The 22,267-nt window shown below is 36.5% G+C and overlaps 1 protein-coding gene across 4 annotated transcripts in view; it reads right to left on the reverse strand.

Moving 5' to 3' along the window:
• Positions 1-467: 467 nt before the first annotated feature.
• Positions 468-22,267, reverse strand: part of PRPF40A (pre-mRNA processing factor 40 homolog A) — a 67,823-nt gene continuing 46,023 nt past the window's right edge. For 3 of the 4 annotated variants that reach the window (XM_025404113.1, XM_025404112.1, XM_025404110.1), the window contains 13 exons: positions 21,335-21,443; positions 20,296-20,446; positions 19,257-19,390; positions 13,234-13,348; positions 12,973-13,064; positions 12,753-12,869; positions 12,102-12,239; positions 11,670-11,765; positions 8,041-8,127; positions 7,844-7,940; positions 7,699-7,760; positions 6,641-6,772; positions 468-5,172 (listed from right to left, as the gene is read on the reverse strand). In XM_025404113.1, coding sequence (XP_025259898.1) covers positions 5,080-5,172; positions 6,641-6,772; positions 7,699-7,760; positions 7,844-7,940; positions 8,041-8,127; positions 11,670-11,765; positions 12,102-12,239; positions 12,753-12,869; positions 12,973-13,064; positions 13,234-13,348; positions 19,257-19,390; positions 20,296-20,446; positions 21,335-21,443 — 1,423 coding nt within the window. In that variant the 3' untranslated portion in view covers positions 468-5,079. Of the gene's footprint in view, positions 5,173-6,640; positions 6,773-7,698; positions 7,761-7,843; positions 7,941-8,040; positions 8,128-11,669; positions 11,766-12,101; positions 12,240-12,752; positions 12,870-12,972; positions 13,077-13,233; positions 13,349-19,256; positions 19,391-20,295; positions 20,447-21,334; positions 21,444-22,267 lie in introns of all 4 variants that reach the window. The other variant, XM_025404109.1, reaches the window with a different exon arrangement.

The raw sequence follows: 22,267 nt of genomic DNA on the forward strand, positions 1-22,267 counted from the left end.
ATTTTTGTAGAAACAGGGTTTTGCCATGTTGCCCAGCCTGGTTTCAAACTTCTGAGCTCAAGTGATCTGCCTGCCTCGTCCTCCCCAAGTGTTGGGATTACAGGCACAAGCTGTTGCACCCAGCCACACATACCTATTTTAATGTTTGATAAAACTCCTCTTAGTCCTAATGTATTTCCTAATTTTTATCAGAAATGTCTCCAAAGATGAATTTATCAGATTTCGTCAAAAGGATGTTTTCCATTTCTTTTTAAACTAATAGCCCATCTATGCCCAAGAAACAAACATGTACGTGAAAGAAGTGATGGGTTTTTTTTTTTTTTAAAGTCTTTTTATCAAGAAAAAGAGGAATTACACTGAGAAAATATAACGTGGGCCTCTAGCAACTCTCACAGCATAGAGCTTGCTGCCTGAGTGGTGCTTAAAGGAAAAAACTGACACAAATCCAATTTAGTAAAAGATGCCACTTTTTCTAATAAATTATATTTATTTACAAAAGGTCTAATTTTATATAACTATGAGGTTCTTTTACATCAGAATAATATATAAACAGAGGTGAAAATCTGGTAATTACAAACACAGAAAATAGAAACCTTGTTCCCTTATTACTCACCTTTCAGAACAAGTCCTTGGCTCAGTTGTAGAGGTGGGGAAGACCAACACCTACCGAAGTTTGCAGGCAGGAGCCCCCAAAAATATTTATAAATAACACATTTAGATACCCTAAGGAACAGTAGTGAAGAATAGCATCAAGGAATGGCTTAGTTTGAATCTGATCTAATTCGCCAGCCACTCAATGTTTTCATTGGCCATGACTAGGGGCAGGGAGGATTAGCCAGTATGAATGTCAACTTTACAAGTAGGGTAATTACCATCAAATTAACAATTACCAATCACTAGCACTGAGATGGCCTTGAACTAGATCCTACTGAGAATCACAGAACAGTTTTGGTAGTCTTTATATGGCAAGTTTAAAAAGCAGAGAAGCTATTATACCTAAGTTTCTTAAAATGGAGGGTTAGGGAGAATGTGTGGGTAATTAGAGCAAAATCATCTCTCACTTTCCACCTCACCTGAAAGACAGCGCCAAAAAACTGAGCGCCTGACATGTCACCATATTTCAGCCCTATTCAAAAATAGCCCAAAATGATTATTTTCAACTTTAAATTGTATGTTCTCACAAGTTTTGGACATGTCTGAAGTAAAAGCTAAGGTACAGTCACAGGACCTTATTTTAGGTGCACTTCAATTATGACCGTGACTTTAGTGGTGGGTTAGTATGGTTTATTGCAATGATGCTTTTATAAGCCCTTTAATACAGATGATGGGTACCATGGATGCCAGATGAATACATATTTCAACTAGTATTTTACATTCATTCCCAAAGTGCCTATTATGTGCCAGGCACTGTCCTATTCCACAAGGATATATAACAGTAAGTGAACCAGACAAATCCCTGCCACCGAGGAACTTACATGACCACCAGTTAAGTCGAAACAATTGGAAGAGTAATGTAAGAATAAAGATGGTAAGAATCATCAGACTGGTATACGCCATTACCAAAAGCACAGAATGAGATTATAAGCCTGTTAGAACACAGTTCCATGAAAGTAAAGACATTATTTTGCTTTCATGTAAAATGAGTGTAACTTTATGTAGAGAATGTAGAATGGTTGAATTAAAATCTACCTAACACTGAGAGAAATATATACCCAAGGGAAAATAAAAAGTCTGATTTAAGATAGAAGGAATTAATGTACTTTGCTTCATTTTGTTTAGAAACCGTTTTAAAAGCTGAAGTTTTTTAGTTTTATAATTTATATTTAAGTTACATAATATACTTAAATATCCCTTTTTTAAGCAAGCATTCATCACTCCTCCCTGGGTACTATTGTGATTACAAATAGTTTTCTCTTACATAGCATCTAAGCTTAAAAAAAAAAAATCCAATCTTCATATAAAGGGGTTACTCCCTTCTGGATGCAAAAATGAGTGGCTGCATAGCCAGGACTCAGCTGACTGTAAGACCAGAAGAAAACCGGGAACATTTAGACAAATGTTTTTTAAAGCATATAATCAAATTACATAATTGAATGAAAACTGAATTACACAGTTTGAAACTGAAAACTTTCCAGAAAAACGCACACAGATTTTTTTTTTAGGAGTTTTTACAGTTTCTTCATCCTACCATTAACTGATTCCCTTACTTTAGGACAATCCTTTTTCATATTATAGTTGTACGAAATGAGGCCCAGTTAAGCAAAAGTCAAAAGATGACAAAGCTGTGACAAATCATTATCAAATTTACTGGGAGGCATAAAATGCACTTTTAAAGTTGGAAAACATCAATAATTTATATGCTGAAGCTACTCTGGCTAATGATAATAAAATGCCAGCTACTATGTTGAAAAAAATGTGGTAGGACCACTGCTTTTATTTAAAAGCATTACATTGTTTTAATTCAGTTAGGAACAGTGTATACTTCACACTTGATTAGCTAAATTATCTAAGTTTTCATACAAATTCAATTTTCCCACAAAGAAATATGAACTGGGAGAAAAAAATATTTAAATTCTGGATATTGAGTAAGTATGATATTAAATGTATACGTGAATTTGATCTAATACTTCATTAGTATTAATGACACTGAGGGAAGATAAACCCTCAACATTTTCCTAAGAATCTGAGGCTTTAATGAAAAGTATAAATTCCCCTTATCTGAAAATAAACACACTTTCCTGTTTTAACATATTTAACTCTAATAGAACCAATATTCCAAGACGTTTCAGTTTTTACCAAACTGAAGATTTAAAAACTTAACCTATTAGTTTAAAAATATTCACAGAGAACAAAATCTTATCACCTGTACCTTCAGACTGTCAAGTATCTTTCTGGCAACTAAATCCCATTTGATGGGATCCTGAAAGGGAGACAAAGGATCACAGTCACTTAAATTACATCTTTTATGGCAAGGATGTTGCATTTTGAATTGCAATTTGTTTACTACTATGGTTGTTTTTAAGTCAAATAATTTTCATGGGTGAACTACAGGGAAACTTTATATTGTGTTGTAGGGATTTGCGGTTATAGTAAGATTATCTCTGTAAGAAATACAGGAATCTATTTTGAGGACATGCTAAAACACATCAATAGCTTTTTATTTAAATAGAAAAATCAAAACTTTAAAGCTGTACTTTAGAAATCATTCATGGATGTAATTAAAACAATGTTTTTTACATATTCTAAAATTCTTTTGTGAAACATCACTAGTATATATTTGCCGATATCAAATGCATACTTTAAAGATTTGCCACTGACTTCCATGTCAAGTGATTGACATGATTAGCAGTATTAACTCACTACAATGGGACCTCTGAAAATTGAGTCTAGACAATTCCCTGTTGCCAAAGTTGTTATGTGTTTTGGCTCTAATATACAAATAGGAGATTAATCTCAAGCAAGCAATTTGATTACTTCACATTTTCTCCAAGATGAGTCTTCCTACAAAGCCTGGTCATATTTCTTAGCAGAAAAATGACTTGGGAGACAAAATGAGAAACAATCCCCTCGCCCACCCCTTCAGCCTTTAAAAAGTAGACATTGTATTTAATTCAAACGGGGGCAAAATGGGAAAGACACATTCTGGTCAAGTCCACTTTCAAAACTCACTAGGATAGTTAAGAAAAAAAACTTTTTGTTCTTCTAAATCCCAACTTGAAATAGAATCTCTTCAAGTGTACACATTAAAAGAATAACACAGATAATACCAAAGAATAGGTGCTAAAATTTACTTATTTACTTAAAAAATCTCCTGCACTGAAGGAAAATAGTATAAATTACATTACCAACCTTCAGAAGTTAGCATGTAGAGTATTCTGTCTTCAAACCACTGCCTCTCTAAAATAGTCTGTAAAAAATTCATAGGTGAAAAACAAATCTAGGGACCTCAAATGCACTGATTTATAATATTCTCAAATATTAAAAAAGGAAAGTAAACTAGCTGTGTGGGTAAGATGAAGCAAAATTTCAGGGATTTAGTACCTTTAAAATGATCATACAATTTCTTTAGAGCTGAGCAGTTTAAGTAGAAATAAATACTAGTACACACTAGAAGAGAAGGTTTAATAATTGATAAAAATGTACAAAAATATTCAAATCAGAAATGCTTTAGAATGTGTACCACGAAGTCAATACTTCTCAGTGAGTAGGGAAGGCAAAATACTTCCTCAATAGCGGGGGAAAAAAGCAAGAGAAAGACTGAATTTAGAAAAAAAAGACAACTGTTAAAGAAAATGTTTAAGTCAACTGTTTTTTTTTTTTTTTAGACAAGGATATTGCAACTATCACTTAAAGTCTGGTGGCACATTCTTTAGTAGGTCCTTAAGGCAATATATTTAAATTAATTTACAATTTGATGTTAAAGTTTTTTTTAAACATCACCTCAAAATAGATGCTCAAAATAATGCCCTCACAATAGCCTTTGTAAAATGTATTCAGATGTTTGATAAAAAATAATGGTGGCTTTATATTACAGTAGTGCTCATTAGCACCACTATAATTAAGGGTCTACCAAGTTTCCAGCAAAACCACCTATTTCTTAGGAGTTTCACCATAAAAGATCACATTGGCTGTAACCAGTTGGGTAGTGCACAAAAAAGCAGTTTTATCAGTTGCTGGTGCTTTTTTTGTACTACTATATTATCAAAAAATTTTTCATTATATCTTCAAAATCCAGCTTCTATAAAGTAAATCAAATCACCTCATGACTTAGATTTTAGAACAAAGTAGAGACATCTGCAGTTATCAGTAAATTGCCACCTTTAATCCATCCTACAGTGCCCTGTGAAAGGGTCACAGAAAGACAGTTATGACTGTATGAAAATATGATTCTTGATACAGAATCAAAAGTTATTTTCAATTTCCTTTGCTTTTATAAAGTCCACGATAACAATACTTAAATGCACTTTTTTTTTTCCTGTGATATAATTAAAACCCAGTGTTACTTCAGTTGAACTTAAAATAGAGTCCCTGGTCTGAATCAGACTTTAAATCATACTGTAAACATATATTTGGTATAATTTATTGATCATCATCCAGTTGCTCCAAAAGGGTTCTTCTGCGCTTTTCCAATTCCCCTTCACTCAGTTCACTGCCAGAAGTATCCCAATTACCCTGAAAAGACATTGATTACAATTATAGTTGACATCAGTACTCAGAGGTTTAAGGGCTGAGCCTGTGAAAAAAGAATCCAGTATCTATATAAATTCTCTTCCAAAGAAACACATTTCACAGAGTATAAAGACTGTGTGAATATGAAACAATATTTCCATTTAATGGAAGCCAGGTATTCATTTCCTAGATAATATAATCCTTGCTAATTTTTTTTTTGGAGACCAAGTCTTGTTCTTGTTACTCAGGCTCATCTCAGCTCACTGCAACCTCTGCCTCACAGTTCAAGCAATTCTCCTGCCTCAGCCTCCCGAGTAGCTGGGATTACAAGCGTCCGCCACCACGCCCAGCTAATTTTTGTATTTTTAGTAGAGACAGGGTTTCACCATGTTGGCCAGGCTGGTCTCAACTCCTGACCTCGTGATCTGCCCACCTCGGCCTCCCAAAGTGCTAGGATTACAGGCATGAGCCACCGCGCCCGGCCTATTCCTTGCTAATTTTGTAGCTTCCCCCTGGTTCCAGAAGTATTATCACAGAAACAGAAGTAGTATGCTTTAAGCAGATGAATTCCTGTGCCAAATAAATACAGAAGACTTATGAACAGGACAAGATTTAGGCTGAACAAACAAAAATAATACTGCACTATATGTGAGACACAACCTTTGAAAAGTGGATAGTTCACATATCGTCCTCTTTCACTCCAGGGATTTCATTTAACCCACCATAAGCTGCTAAAAAGTACAAAGGAAGCATTCACTCTTCATTTACGATGTGACTCAGACTCACCTGTTTCAGCTCTAAAAAAAACCCACCCTATACCAATGAATCAGAATATCCAGAGATCCCTAATAGGGTTTTATCTACACAGTTTATGCTCTCCAGTGATGATTCATAGGCATTTGCCCTTGCTTAACCCACAGTATTTGCATTATTAGGCTCTGTCATTCATATATACATATTTTTGAAAACGACTAATTACGTAATCTGTTATTAAAATAATTAACTTTGGCTTATATTCTCCTCTCCTATTTTTTTGCCCTTTCTCCAACCCAAATCAGTATTTCTAAAAGTTACTGAATTGCTACTTTTTGAAACAAAGGATTTAATGACAGTGACAACTGCGGACATCTGTAGAATCCCAGATTTAGTCTCTCACTTTAAAAAAAATTTGAGAATTAGGTAAAACATGTCCAGTGGCACTTCTTAGTGACCATATCCTTTCTTAGTGAGTTAAGGCTACAGTTATGAAATGCTGTATTTTAAAAATGTCAAATTTAGGAGAATCAAATCTAGGATCATTCATGACCAAAAACTATCACATTGTGTGAAATGTAGTTAACTGAATTTTCACTGTTTTCTTCAATTGTAGCACACTTGGAAAAGTCTATTCTTTCAACACCACCATGGTTTAACCAAAGAATCCATTTTTGCATTTTGAAAATACAGGTAGGAAACAATTCTAAATACTTACAGAATCCTTTCCAGTCTTTTTCTTAGGCGATTTGTGTTTTGATTCTGATCTTTGTCTAGTTCTGTCTTTTTCACTTTCCCGATCTTTTTCTTTTTTATCCTTCTCTCGCTCAGCATCGGATTCTGGAGAGTCCTGAATGAATAGAAAATAACAGGTTAGCATTTTGATGAAGATACCATTCTTATATAGGTAATTCTTATATAAGTAATACTTAAGAACATCTACGTATAACAGATTATGTGTTCTTAGAGCGAATGTGAATTGTTAACCTCAGGGATTAAGTAAAATTTACCCAAGATCCATGGGGGACAGCCTTCCCTTGGGAAGGATAATATTCTAACAGGATAAAATACCACTCATGAGACTTACTACCACATCAGATGTGTAATATCTATTATGTAAATACAGAGACATATTACATTTTTCACCAACTCAGTATAATACTGGTTTATACATGTACCTAGGATACTGCTGTTAGCTTTAACACATAAGGCAGACAGCTGTATTAATAAAATTTTCTTGAAATTGCTGAGTAGGAATTATTTAAAATTTAACGTCAGTGCTTAAATGAATGGCTCTTCATTAGATATACACAAATTCAAATAAAAAAAAATGTAACTCAACAGGTTTGTGGTGATACCCACGCCTTCACATTTTGAAAAAGCTCCTTAGGTGGATCCTAATGTACACCTAAGATTAAGACCTACAAGCGTAGAGGAGTGGTTGTCTTAACATTTAAACTTGTGGTTCTCAACAACAGCTTCAGTCTACATAGACACACAAATATACACACATACACAGAGACACATGCACGCACAAGAGTCTCTTTCCTAGAAGATTAATTTTAAAGACCGGGATGGGGATCCTAACACTGGTGTGTGTATTTTTTCAAAGCTCACCAAATGATTTTAATGGAAGATCAAGGTTAAGAGCAACAACAATGTGCCCACCTGAACTGTCCTGGGCTGCAGAGAATTAGATAGAAAAAGGTTGTATGATCTCTGAGGAAGTTAAGGGCAAACGCCTAGGTGAAATGTAAAAATTAGAAGCTTGCTTACAGATTTATGTCTCCTCTTCTTACTTTTCTTCTTATGCTTTTTTGACTTTTTGTAACTTCTCTCTGAGCAGCATAAAAGGAAAACAAGTGTCAGAATTTGAGTATATCAGTATAAATGATTTAATCAAATAAACAGAAATGCTCACCAGACTCTGCACTAGAAGAATGTTCTGAAGCAGAACGAGACTCTGATCGTTGTCTTTTTTTCTTTGAATGGCTATCATCATCATCTGAATCTGACCCCTAAAAAACACAAATAATTTCATTCATAATAATGCTAACATTTTAATACACTCATGGTGCCATAACTTTAATACACTCTTGGTACAATAAATTCCTTTACCGATCGAGAGCGGGAACGTTTCCTATGATGTTTTTTAGATTTCTTAGAATGTTTCTTGTTCTTTGAATGATGATGCTGACATTCATGCTACAGGGACAAAAAAAAATTTCAAGAATTTACACTTACTGTAGACAGACTTTAAAGATTTTTAAAGAATCTTTAAAAAGCCACGGAAGTAAGTTCTTAGAGTAAAACTCCACAATATATAGAAATGTAATTCCTTGAAACTGCAAAGAATTGTCACTTAAATTTTTTTTCTGTTCTTTCTTGCCCATCCTATACCCACTCATTTAGACATCTAAACAAAACAATGTTAAAAACCATTAGTAGAAAAAGTAGGTTTCTTTTGTTTTTGTTTTGAGACAAAGTCTCGCTCTATCACCCAGGCTGGAGTGCAGTGGTGCGATTTTGGCTCAATGCAACCTCTGCTTCCCAGGTTCAAGCAATTCTCCTGCCTCAGCCTCCCAAGTAGCTGGGACTACAGGTGCGCACCACCACGCCTGGCTAATTTTTGTATTTTTGGTAGAGACAGGGTTTCACCATGTTGGCAGGGCTGGTCTCGAACTCCTGACCTCAGGTGATCCATGCGCCTCGGCCTCTCGAAGTGCTGGGCTGGGATTACAGCAATGAGCCACTGCACCCAGCTGAAAAAGTTATTTATTTATTTATTTTTAAGACAAGAGTCTCACTCTGTCGCCCAGGGTGGAGTGCAGTGGCACGCTCTCGGCTCACTGCAAGCTCTGCCTCCCGGATTCACGCCATTCTCCCAAGTAGCTGGGACTACAGGTGCCTGCTACCATGCCCGGCTACTTTTTTGTATTTTTAGTAGAGACGGGGTTTCACCGTGTTAGCCAGGATGGTCTCGATCTCCTGACCTCGTGATCCGCCTGCCTCAGCCTCCCAAAATGCTGGGATTACAGGCGTGAGCCACCGCGCCTGGCCTGAAAAAGTAGTTTTTTTTAGAAGAATGAGAATGGTGTGGTTTAGAAGAAAAGTGTAATATGCAGTCTGCTTTTAATGACAGTGAAATACAATGACATTCAGGCATGGCTTTTGTGATCAATTTGGCTTTGATCAGCAACTTAGGCCAAGCACTAAGATAAAAAACAACCTGAGAGCCATCCTTGAACTGAAATATATAAAGTTGATGTCAGAATAAATCCAAAATCTACTACCCCTTTTTCATTTCCCCCAAGGAGCCATTTCCTTCCTCCTCAAACAAGACATCCTTAGACATCCATATGTTGTCTTTGTGGATTTCTACTCATTAAAACAATTATTAGGTTAGCAGTGATGGGGGGTGCTACAGTACAAGCTCCTTGCCCCTAAACATTTCCATGGCTTTGAGAATAAATTCTACCTCAGTTACAGATGTGGAAATGGAAAATCTGGATCTCAGAATGGACTATTCTCCTTTTGATCTCACTGAATGCTAACCTACCTTTAATACCTCAAGCCTCAGATTATTAAGGCCCCAAAATCTGAATGTGTTCAGCCCTTCCCTATGGTACCATTTTTACTACATTTACCACCTAACTACTTTATCCCCAGTACAAATCACAAAAGAATCTGGAGATTCTTGAACTGGGGGAAAATAGGTAAGACACTATCTAGAGCAAAGCTTCTCAAAATTAAATGTATATTTTAATGCTTGGGAATCTGGTTAAAATGCAGAGTCAGATGCAGGATTTCTGCCCCATGCGGCCTAAGGTTCTGCATTCCTAAGAAGCTTCTAGGTAATGTAGATGCTTCTGGTCTGCACTACATTTGGCACAGAAAAGATCTAGAGGCCCAGCATGGTTGCTCATGCCTATAATCACAGCACTTCAGGAGGTCAAGGCAGGAGACTTGCTTGAGGCCAGCCTGCCCAACATAGCAAGATTCCATCTTTATAAAAACAGAAACCAAAAAAACCCCACAAAAAGCCAAGCGTGATGGCACGTGACTGCAGTTCCAGCTACTCAGGAGGATCATTTGAACCCAACAGTTCAAGGTTGCAGTGAGCCACAACTGCACTGCTGCACTCTGGCCTAGAAGTGGATGACAGAGACAGACTCTGCTTTAAAAAAAAAAAAAAAAGAAGAAGGCCAGGCGCGGTGGCTCAAGCCTGTAATCCCAGCACTTTGGGAGGCCGAGACGGGCGGATCACGAGGTCAGAAGATCGAGACCATCCTGGCTAACACGGTGAAACCCCGTCTCTACTAAAAAAAATACAAAAAACTAGCTGGGCGAGGTGGTGGGCGCCTGTAGTCCCAGCTACTCAGGAGGCTGAGGCAGGAGAATGGCGTGAACCCGGGAGGCGGAGCTTGCAGTGAGCTGAGATTCGGCTACTGCACTCCAGCCTGGGCGACAGGGCGAGACTCCGTCTCAAAAAAAAAAAAAAAAAAGAATAAAAAAAAAGGCCAACAGGACCACATCTAGAGGCAGCTGTGAAACAATATAGGGCTTATGTGAATACATGTTACACAAAAACGGTGGTTAACATTATATTAATCAAGAACAATAAATCAAGAAATAGGAAATCAAGGAATAGGAAACAGTCAATTTAGTGTCCTGCTATGCCCATTTACAATGCAACACTATAATATTAAACACATACTAGTTTTTAGCTTATGAAGTATTAGTTACTCTAAAACTGACAGCATGGCATACTTGTTAAAAGCACTGACCAAGGTCAACATGCCTGGCTTCCAACCCTGTAACTCACTTTACTTCTCTTTGCCTCTGTTTGTTCACCTATTAACTTCATAGGCTTATTGAAAGGATTAAGTTCCTAAATACAATATACATAAAGCAATCAGAACACTGGCCCACTATTATTCAATAATTATTGGTCAATTCAGCATACTTACAAGGGCCTCACTGAAACTGTCATCAAAATACTCTTACTTAACTTTTTTTTTTTGAGAAGTAGTCCCACTCTGTTGCCCAGGCTGGAGTACAGTGGCATGATCTTGGCTCACTACAACCTCCACCTCCTGGGTTCAAGCAATTCTCTTGCCTCAGCCTCCTGAGTGGCTGGGCGCCATCACTCCCTGCTAATTTCTTTGTATTTTTAGTAGAGACAGGGTTTTGCCATGTTGCCCAGCTGGTCTCAAACTCCTGACCTCTGGTGATCAGCATGCACCTCAGCCTCCCAAAGCGCTGGGACTACACGCGTGAGCCACCGTGCCCAGTGAACCTTACCTATTAAAGTGACCTGAGATGTTAATGTTTCATTGCTTATTTCAACAAAATCTTACCATTTATTCCAGAAACTCTCTGGGTTTTCTACACAGCTAATGTGGTATAATATCTCAAATGTGCCTAAAAGCTGTTTTCTATCTGCTTTACAAGAAAAATTTTTCAGTTTTAAGTTTACTAGTCAATCCATGTGGCTGCCAAACTGCTCAATTTCTAAAACTTTCTAAAAATACAAAACAGTTTTCACATACAAATCTTTATATTCCTATGGAAACTTATAATTTCTCTCACTTAAAAGCAGTTTTTATAGGAAAAATACCATTCTCTAACTGTCCCAGGTAAGTACATCTGTATGAAAGCAGTGAACATTAAATACTTTCATCATTCTAAGTTCTTCAATTTGTTTACATTTTTATATATTTTATGTATGAGAATTCTAAAATTACCTCAAGCACATGCATAAAATCTTTAAATATTCGTTTTCTTTCAGATTCTAGAGTTATGTCCTCAAATGCTGGCTCTTTTACAAATCTCTCACGGATCTGAAAAATTCAGATATAAAATAAATATATGAATACCAAGAAAGTACACCAATACATCTAAAATAAATCATAACAGCAAGTAAAAACTGTGATGAACCAGTCCCTTTAAAGTCCATTATTTCCTCCCTTCAAAAGTCCAAACCATTCTTTACAAATATTCCTAAAGACAGACTCACAGCTGATTTAATGCTTTTATTATATTCTAAATATATTTAATATATTCTACAAATAAATTTAGCTTTTGTGGCTATAAAATGAAAAATAAAAATATTTTAAATTTCTTTCTCAACTGTAAAGAAAATAATTCCATTAGAAAAAATTAACAAGTATACATACATCTTCCCAGACAGCATCCAATTCTATCGGGGGAGCAGCTTGTTTTAACATACTCTTAAATGCAGACTCTTTTCGTTTCATCTTCCGAGCCTCTTCTTTTTCTCTTTCGCGTTCACGGGCTTCTGCCTTTTCTAGTAACTATTAGAAAATCATACTTAATCAGTTATAATAGTATCATAACTATTAGCTGAAATAATTTATTGTTCATTTAGGAATCACACATTGTTTAAAACAAGCTTGTCCAACCTGTGGCCCATGGGCCACATGTGGCCCAGGACAGCTTTGAATGTAGCCCAGCACAAATTTGTAAACTTTCTTAAAACATTATAAGGTTTTTGCAAATGTTTTGTCTTTTGTTTTTAGCTCATCAGCTGTTGTTAGTGTCGGTGTATTTCATGTGTGACCCAAGGCCTGGTTTATAACGGCCATATTATGTATAATAATAACAGTTAATTTGAGCAAAGGAAGTTTACTGTCAATCCATCATCTAAATAAAATTTTTTCTTTTACCTTACCTGAAAGACTGGCTACTACTCTGTAAAATTCTATTCATATTCTGTTTCCAATGCGCTGCAACTTAGCTGCTTTTATCTGAATAAATTAAAAACTATACTATTAAATTAGTTATTTACAAGAGAAAAAATAACTTACACTATTGAAAGCCAATTTGATATTTCCAGCGTCTAATGTAGTTGATCTTTTAGTTGAACTGATTATTGCCACAAAATCTTCAAAAGTGGTATTTACTTCAACTACAAACCCTTTATCCTAAAAAAAAAGAAATCTTAGTATCAATAATGCATAAATCAAAGGAATACAGTACTTTTAAGATATACTATAGGTTAAAAGGTAAGAATAAATAGTTATTTACCTTTAGAATGTCTTTTATTATCTTCTTCTCATCATGATAACGTGCTTTAAGATCCTCAACATAAAACTTGAAAAGATCAAGTGCAGTTGATCCTAATGAAAAAACTAAAGAAGTCAAAAGCTAGCTCTAACCAAAGAGCTGCAATTACTTTTTTGTTTAAAAAACAAAAATAAAGCACCCTTCCCCCAACATAATCACCTTTGCATTTGGCCCATTCCAACTACTACCATAACGGTAAATTAGGAAAGAAAATAATCTTACCAGGCTGACCAAGCATATTAGTGAATCTAATATCAGAACTAATAGTTGGATACAATTCCATCCAAGATGACATAGAATGCAGTTGTCCATGTTCATGTAATTCATCTAAAAATATCTAGGGAGAAAAATTATATTTGAAAAGTCATCTAAGTACATGAGAAATAAGAGTCTAACATGAAAACACACAAAAACTTTGACACAGTTAAAACTCTTCTACCAATGTTATCCCAAACCTGTTTGGGTATAAAGACTATTTCCTATTTGGGCAAAGTAACAACTGCCTTTAGGCAGAAAAATATTTTGTCCTTTAGAGAAAATAACTTTTACAACACCGCATTATCCTCCTAAGGTTCTATTTCCTACCCTTTCAGATAGAACCTAATTTTTAGCTTTAAAAAAAGGTAGAACTTAACTTACAATATTGGGTATCCACCTCAAATGGTGAGGCTAAAGAATGTATACGCATGTTTCCTTAAACGTATACTCTGTCTTTAAAAATAGTGCCTAATGTGTTCTAGGTATTTTTATTTATTTTTTTAAAAACAAGGGGCCTGAAGAGGAGGATGTATAATTTTCCCAAAGTAGTTTGGAGACCTAGGATTCAAACCCATATCTAGTTTCAATTTCCACACTTCCTGCTTCCAACCCAATCCTTAGGGAGTTTAATCCTGTACATCAGCGGATCCCAACCCCCGGCCACAGAACCAGAACCGAGCCACACAGCAGGGAGTGAGTGGTGGAACAAGCATTACCGCCCGAGCTCCGCCTCCTGTCAGATCAGTGGGGGCATCAGATTCTCATAGGACTGCGAACCATATTGTGAGCTGAGCATGCCAGCAATCTAGGTTGTGTGGTCCTCATGATAATCTAATGCCTGATGATACCAACCCCCCACCCCACCCCAAAAGGAAAAACTGTCTTCCACTGCTATACACAAATGTGACTAAAAGAAACTGTAACCCTATATTCTGTTGCCACGATTCCTATACCTGCACTGTTCAATAAGGTAGCCACTGACCTAACATAGCTTCTGGGTACATGAAATGTAGCTAGTCTGAGTTGTGATGTGCTGTTAAGTATAAAACATACAATCTTGAAGATTTAGTACCACAAATGTGGGCGGCAAGCCACCCGGGTGCCGAGGCAAGAGACTGAGGGCACGAGCTGTTCCAGTATAATATATAAAATGAGAATAGTTATATTAGATATAGATCAAAGATATGATTATATATGAATATCATTATTCATTAGTTTGTAGCAATTACTCTTTATTTCAATATAATAATAATCCTCGCTCTACAATCATAACCTAGGAAAAACCAGGCCATACACAGTGATAGGAGCTGAGGTGACACAGTGAGAAGTGACCAGAAGACAAGAGTGCGAACCTTCTGTCATGCCCAGGCAGGGCCACCAGAGGGCTCCTTGGTCTAGTGGTAACGCCAGCGTCTGGGAAGACGCCCGTTGCCAAGTGGACCGTGGTCTAGCGGTAGCGTCAGTGTCAAGGAAAAACACCTGCTACTTAGCAGACTGGGAAAGGGAGTCTCTCTTTCCCCGGGGGAGTTTAGAGAAGACTCTACTCCTCCACCTCTTGTGGAGGGCCTGACATCAGTCAGGTCCACCCGCAGTTATCCGGAGGCCTAACCGTCTCCCTGTGATGCTGTGCTTCAGTGGTCACACTCCTAGTCCACCTGCATGTTCCATCCTGTACACCCAGCTCTGCCTTCTTGATAGCAGTAGCAAATTAGTGAAAGTACTAAAAGTCTCTGATATGCAGAAATAATGGCGTAAGCTGTCTCTCCTTTCTTTCTCTTTGCCTCGGCTGCCAGGCAGGGAAGGGCCCCCTGTCCAGTGGACACATGACCCACGTGACCTTACCTATCATTGGAGATGGATCACACTCCTTACTCTGCCCCTTTGTCTTGTATCCAATAAATATCAGTGCAGCCTGGCATTTGGGGCCACTACCGGTCTCCGTGTCTTGGTGGTAGTGGTCCCCTGGGCCCAGCTGCCTTTTATCTCTTTGTTTTGTGTCTTTATTTCTACAATCTCTTGTCTCCACACATGGGGAGAAAAACCCACCGACCCTGTGAGGCTGGACCCTACACACAAATATTAGCAATTTTAAAAAATACTGATTATGTGTTAAAATAATATTTGGTTATACTGGGTTAAGTTACTAAAATAAATAATAAACTAAAATCGCATTTGTGGCATTCACATTTTTATTGGATAGAGCTGTCCTAAAGCAACATCAGGCACTTACAACTCTACTCATTCCTCTTCAGATGAGACTAAATATGTCCATATTCCCTTGCAACTCTGAAATTCTTTTGTCAAACCCTGCCTGTATCTCCCCTTTTGTCAACTCCCCTTACCCTTCAACATAAATGGAATTTTGTCTTAACCACCCTTGTTGGGCTCACCAGCTTCCTCACTTGCTCCCTCTTTTGAGTCTCTAAAATAGTTTGGAAACCATCTTCAGTGATGCTCTAGTATCTTAGAACTTACCTCACTCTATCATACCTGTTTTCCTAGTGTTTCTTACACTTCCAGACTGGTGAGATCTGTCTGATAAAGTCAAAGAACTGTGACACTGAAATTATTTCTATAGTGGATCCCTAACCTGAAAGAATCACCTGAGGACTATTTTTTAAAGCAATATTAATATTCAGATATTTAGAATATTCAATAACCGATGTGAATTCAGGTTTGAAAACCACTCTGACAAAACTGTATGGTTCTTATTCTCTATTTACTTGCCCCATTTTAGGGGTGAAAAAGCCTTGTCTTTTACATTATGGAAAGCAAGTTGCTTCAAAGATGGCTGGGCTTGATGTTTCTTCTTCCCTTGGCACTAATGACATCTTGGATGACGTAATACTTTTTTTTCTTTCTTTCTCTTGGTTGAGGGCGGGGTATGTTTGACTCCTGTACACATTGCAGGATGTTTAGCAGCATCTCTTGCCTCTACACACTAGATGCCAGTAGCATGTTCCCCACAAATAGTGACAATCACAAAAGCTTTCCTGGTTGAGCACCACTGTCTTAGATCCTAATCGGTATTAATTTTTCTCCATCTTCATCCTTCTTTTTGTTCCTTTATAAACTGCTCTCAGTGTAACTGTATTCACATATATGCTTGAATTTCAAACCTTACGAGATTTTGTTTAATAAGAGTCACCCTTATTTTTCAATTCTTCCTTCATTCTTTCCCTCTTAACTGGTTTTCTCTTACCCAAGAAAAGGCTTTCTCTTAACCCCAAGCTTATTTCAATTTCACCTTACTGAATATCTGAAAGGTATAACTATACCTCTAGTTACCTTTCAACTATTTGGCAGACCTTTAACTTTCCCTACCATGCCAATGGTCACTAAACACCTTAAATGCCACTCTTAACAGTATTCTTTCAGTCCTCATTCCATGAAAATTTCTTAACATGTTACTTTAGATGGATTCCTTTACCTCAGGGGTTTCTCAAAGACTTATTTGAAGGACTGTTTAAAAAAATCAGATTGTTAGGTCCCATTTCCAGAATCTGATTCTTTAAGTCTGACGTGGGGTTTCAGAATATGTATTTTCATAATTTCCCAGGTTTTAGAATATACATTTTCATAATTTCCCAGGTGATACTGATTCTGTGCATCTGGGGATCATGCTTTATCTTAAAACTCCAAACTCTTGGCTTCTGAGACACTATACACACTCCTCTGGTTCTCCTTGAAAGCCTCAAATCAATCCGTTCCAGACGACATTGACTTCAAATACCAGTTTTAAGACATAAGAAAAACAAAGTCATAGTTTCTTCGTCATAGACGTGATGAATTTTCTGATTAGCAAATGAACACTAAATAAAAATAGTCATCATCATAACCATAAGTACTGAGATGCTCTCCATTAATTATATTTTATTGTCTAATGCCAATCTTCTCTTTTAATTCATTTCACTAAAGTCTTAAATAAATCTTTTGAAGTAGCAGAACAGGAAAATTACCAGGCTGAATATCTGAAAGAATATTAATACAACATACTTAACACCAATTTTATTAGTAGTAATCAGAAACTATGCCAGACACACAGCAATCTGATTCAAAGCCACATTTAGGCTTATTTGCGGAACCGTGCAGACTTTACATCAAAATTTCGCCTCATAGTCTCCACCTTCAGTATTGTTTACATTATAGTCTCATATTTTCTATGACCCAGATTTCCATCTTATTTTCACTGTATTATTATTTTTTCACATATGTCTCCTTATTTTAAACCACCGCAAAACCTTCACCAGAGACGTTAAAGCTTAGGTTGTGGAAGAGTGTATAATAGCCCTCCTAAATATCTGTCCTCCCCTTCTTCCTGGGCACATGGCTGCTTAGCTAAAAGCTAAGTTTTCTAGCCTCCTTTGTGTAGCTAGTTGCGGCCATGTGACTAAATTCTCAGCAACTGAACCCAAATGAAGGAGGTGAGCAGAACTTCTAAATCATTAGCTTTAAAAAAGAACTGTTCTTTCGACTTTTTCCAAGTTAAAATGTGAAATGGGGGCAGCATACCCCTAACTCTGCAGAGAAGGTTAACACACTAGGGCACTGCTTCTCAAAGTATGGTCCAACAGTATCGATACCACCTGGAAATTTAGAAATGTAAACTTTCAGACTCCAACCCAGACTTACTAATTCAAATTCTTCAGGTAAGGCCAAACAATTTGTGTTTTTAACCGTTGTAGAATATGATAGCCTAGGAAGTCACTAAGATAAAGGAACCCATCAAGAGTAGTAAATGTTAAGTTTTCATTGAATAAGGACCAAAATCATTCTACTGGCTGTGGCGTTTAAGATGGTTAGTAACCTTTGGCATAGTGGAATTTTTTTTTTTTTTTTTTTTTTTTTGAGACAGGATCTCACTCTTTCGCACAGTCTAGAGTGCAATGGCGCCATCACAGCTCACTGCAGTCTTGACCTCCTGGGCTCAGGTTCTCCCATCTCAGCCTCCTGAGTAGCTGGGGCTACAGGCGTGCACCACCACACCCAGCTAACTATTATTATTATTTTTTGTATTTTTAGTAGGGAGCGGGTTTCATCATGTTGCCCAGGCTGGTCTTGAACTTCTGGACTCAAGCAATTGCCAGCCTCAGCCTCCCAAAGTGCTGGGATTATGGGCATGAGCCACTGTGCCCAGCCAGAAGAAATTTTTAAAAAGTCCTCTACGTCATTCTGATACACACTGAATTTTGAGAACCTCTGCCTTAGGGGATGGCAATATGCCCTGCCCTAGACCAAAAAGACTGTTATTTCAAAAAAAAACTTAAAATTTAAGCCATTGTAACCTAGCATTCACCCTAATACAATGGTTAATGAAAGAGACCCTGTAATCAAAACTGCATGGATTCAAATTCTGGCTTCACTATTCAGCAACTGTTGAACTTGGGCAAGTCACTTCACCTCTTCATTTCCTTAGTTATATAAACTTATGTAACAAAAACAGTAAGTACCCTTATAAGATAAGACTGTCATAAAAATTGAGATTGTAAACATAAATTGTATTGACAGTAAGCAATCAAAGAACATTAGCTATTACAATTATTATTGAAATGGGTGAGATATGAAATGCAAAAAATTCATTGCTCCATGATATTTTCTATCACTGAAAATAAAAATGATACTTGAAGATGAAAATAAACTACTAGCTGAAAAACATGCAATCCCAGGTCCTTTTTTTAGTGTTTAAGAAATTATGGCCCATCCCCAAACTATACCCTAGCAGTCCCTTTGTCCTCTAGAAACTAAGTATCATCTACTACTGACTCACCACACATATCTTGTTTCCAGTCATCTCTCCTGTTGTTTTCCCCAACCGAAACCTCATTTATCAATGTTCATCTGTAGAACTTAAAGAGTTAAATGTGTATGAGTCCTCACAAAGCCTAAGTCTATGATCTGGGAACAGTTGTCTCAAAATTCTTTATATTACTGTTCAAGTTCTGTAAGTATAATATAAAACTAAGTTAGAAAAGAGCTTTTTCTTTTACCTGGAAAGATTCCCTATTTTTTCGCTGTCGTCTCCTTTCTCTTAGCAAACTCTTCTGTTTTTCTTCTTCTTCCTCCTTTTCTAAAGCCCGAATGTGTTCTTCAAAGCAAATTAATGCATCTTCTTTGTCCATATCTAAAGTATTTGCCAGTTAAAATTTAAAGTGTCAAATGTCAACAAGTAGTTTATTTGTATTAGATCCCCCAAAATTTCAAAATCACCTGTCAAAAATACTTTTAGCTAGGCTAGGGTGAGGTGGCTCATGCCTGTAATCTCAACACTTTGGAAGGCTGAGGTGGGAGGATTGCTTGAGCCCAGGAGTTCAAGACTAGCCTGGGCAACACAGCAAGACCCCGTCTCTAAACAAACAAACAAACTTGTATTTAAACTCAATATGATTTGTAATCATCTGCATAGGAAAGTTTTAAGGAAAATTCACAAAGAACTCAATAAAAGGCACTCTGAAACATGTCATAGGATAAAACAAAGGACGTGCATATGGCAAAACTAATGAAAATAAAAGTGTTATGATAAAATCTGTTTGCAATATCATAATTATTCCAGGAGCTTAGTATAGAACTGTGCACCCTATAAAAAAAAAATCTACTGAAGCATGACTTTTAGAGGGGTAGCTGAGAAAGCTATAATTTAAAAAGCAATTGGTTAACTCAGAAAGAATACTTAGGGAAGCCTAATGTAAGACAATTCTAATACATTTTCTTCTTTTTACAAATCTGTAATGTTATTACCTCAAGAAAACATGAGTAAAATGCGGTAATTCATTTAGTTCTTACCAAGTTACATACAAATGGCTAAGCATGATTTCAAATTTGACCTATAATTTAAATATTTCAAGGATTACCTGATAAAGCTACTTTAAATTTGAAAACACATTTTGTCATGAATCACAAACTCAATCAGAAAGAAATATCCTATCAACCGCATAAAATTCAGTTAGTTATCTCATATAAAAAGTGAAAATAATTCTTCGCTGCTGGAGGACACTACTTAAAACTATTTCTCTTAGCCATTATTCTTACTTTGTAACTCCTCATCTTCTGCAAAAGTTGGATTATCCATCAGATACTGCTGGGCTTCAGACCAAGTGGTAGAGTATGTTACATTAGCCATGTTGTCAAGTATGTTTTTTAAGGCTTCCCAATTTCTCTTTCGCAATTGCTTTGCTTGTTCCTATAGCAGAAGTATTAATATATATGTTTCAAAGTTCCAAGAAATTAAGATACTTAAATTGCAATTAGTGAAGGCTTTATATTCTAATGGATGACCAAATTTCAAAGGTTAAATCAAATTTCAAGTAAATTTCATTTACTTTAAATGGCCACACTGCTGACTCTGCTTGCTCTTGCCTAAGCACTTGGCTTTGGTACTTAGCTTCACATTTTCCACCTCCTTCTAAAAGCCAGAATCTGGAAACCATGTTTTCAGCTTTTCCCCCATACATTCCCCACTACATAAACCTTTCTACCACTAAGCATTACAGACAAAAACTAAGGTTACCATGGACAAGTCACATTGCAGGTAAATGCTAAAGTCTTCAATGACCTTCAGCTATGTTTAAATTTGATAATACTTGCATCTATGTGTTCCTTGAAAACTAGAAAGCATAAAATATAATAGGGCACAATGAAAAAGAGACAGGAGTGAAATAGGTATTTTAAAATGTTATAAGTTTTGTAGAAACAACTGCACACTGCTGTCATTCCTGTACCAATCATGTTTGTTATAAGCAAAAAAACCCAGCATTTTTAAACCTAATGAGCAAAAAAGGTACCTTCTTTTTCAAAGTGAGTGTTTAAGATAGCCAATTAATGACAATACAAATAGCTGAATTACCCACTGAGTCTACATCAGTACTTAATACGCTACATGAATGATAAAGAAGCTTATTATAGAAGTTATACATTCCATCTTTAAATGTTACTTCCAATAAATAAATCTGCTATACCACATAAACTGGATAAACTAAGCCACAAAAATGTACACATTTTAAAACCAATCTTCCCGAGAATGAGGAAACATCTTGTGTTATCTATAAATACCAGTAACTAAGAAGAATACCTTTTCTTTTTTTGAAAGAAAGAACAAAACATCTTCGTAGATTTCAAGACGATCACGTTCTGATATTGCATTCCAAACTTCCATCTCTCCAAACATTTGCTCTGCTTTTCTATGTTAAAAAATTATATTATACAATAAAAATTAATCTTAACCAATTTTTAAACTAAATTTAAAACTACAAAATGAATACTTTCTATTCGAAGTTCATAAAAATATTAAAGGCAAACTCCTGGATAATTATGAAAAAAAAAATAGCACATGCCTCCCTCTCTCGTTAGAGATAGAGGGGATAATTCACATTAGGCACTGCTTATAGTCTAGACTACCTCTATATCTAGTGGCAGCCACACAAGACTACCAAACTGCTGACAGAACTAAATTACAGACTTCTCTGGAATACTGAGGAAAACAAAGAAGTACATACAGAAAATAGGCTTAATAACATATCGAAAAACTTTTAACATTAAATTATCCACAATTTTACATAAGCAATCTAAAATGAAGAATGCTATATAAAACAATTATCCAAAATGCTATGCCTACGTAATGAAAACTGCCTCTTTTTACTCCACAAAGATCAATAATGTCAATGTTTTTAAGTAAAAGGCAATCAAATTTGATTTTTCTTTTCTGTTTTTTGTTTGTTTGTTTTTTGAGACAGGGTCTCGCTGTCACCCTGGAGTGCAGTGGTGCAATTATGGCTCACTGTAGCCTTGACATTCCCAGGCTCAAGTGATTTTTCCACCTCAGCCTCCCAAGGAGCTGGGACTACAGGCACGTGCCACCATGCTTGGCTAATTTTTGTATTTTTCTTTTTTTCCCCTATAAACAAGGTTTTACCATGTTGCCAAGGCTGGTCTTGAACTCCTGGGCTCAAGCCATCTGCTTGCCTTGGCCTCACAAATAGTAGGGATTATAGGTGTGAGCCACCAC

Source organism: Theropithecus gelada, chromosome 12 (genome assembly GCF_003255815.1).
Source record: "Theropithecus gelada isolate Dixy chromosome 12, Tgel_1.0, whole genome shotgun sequence".
NCBI classification, from domain to species: Eukaryota; Metazoa; Chordata; class Mammalia; order Primates; family Cercopithecidae; genus Theropithecus; species Theropithecus gelada.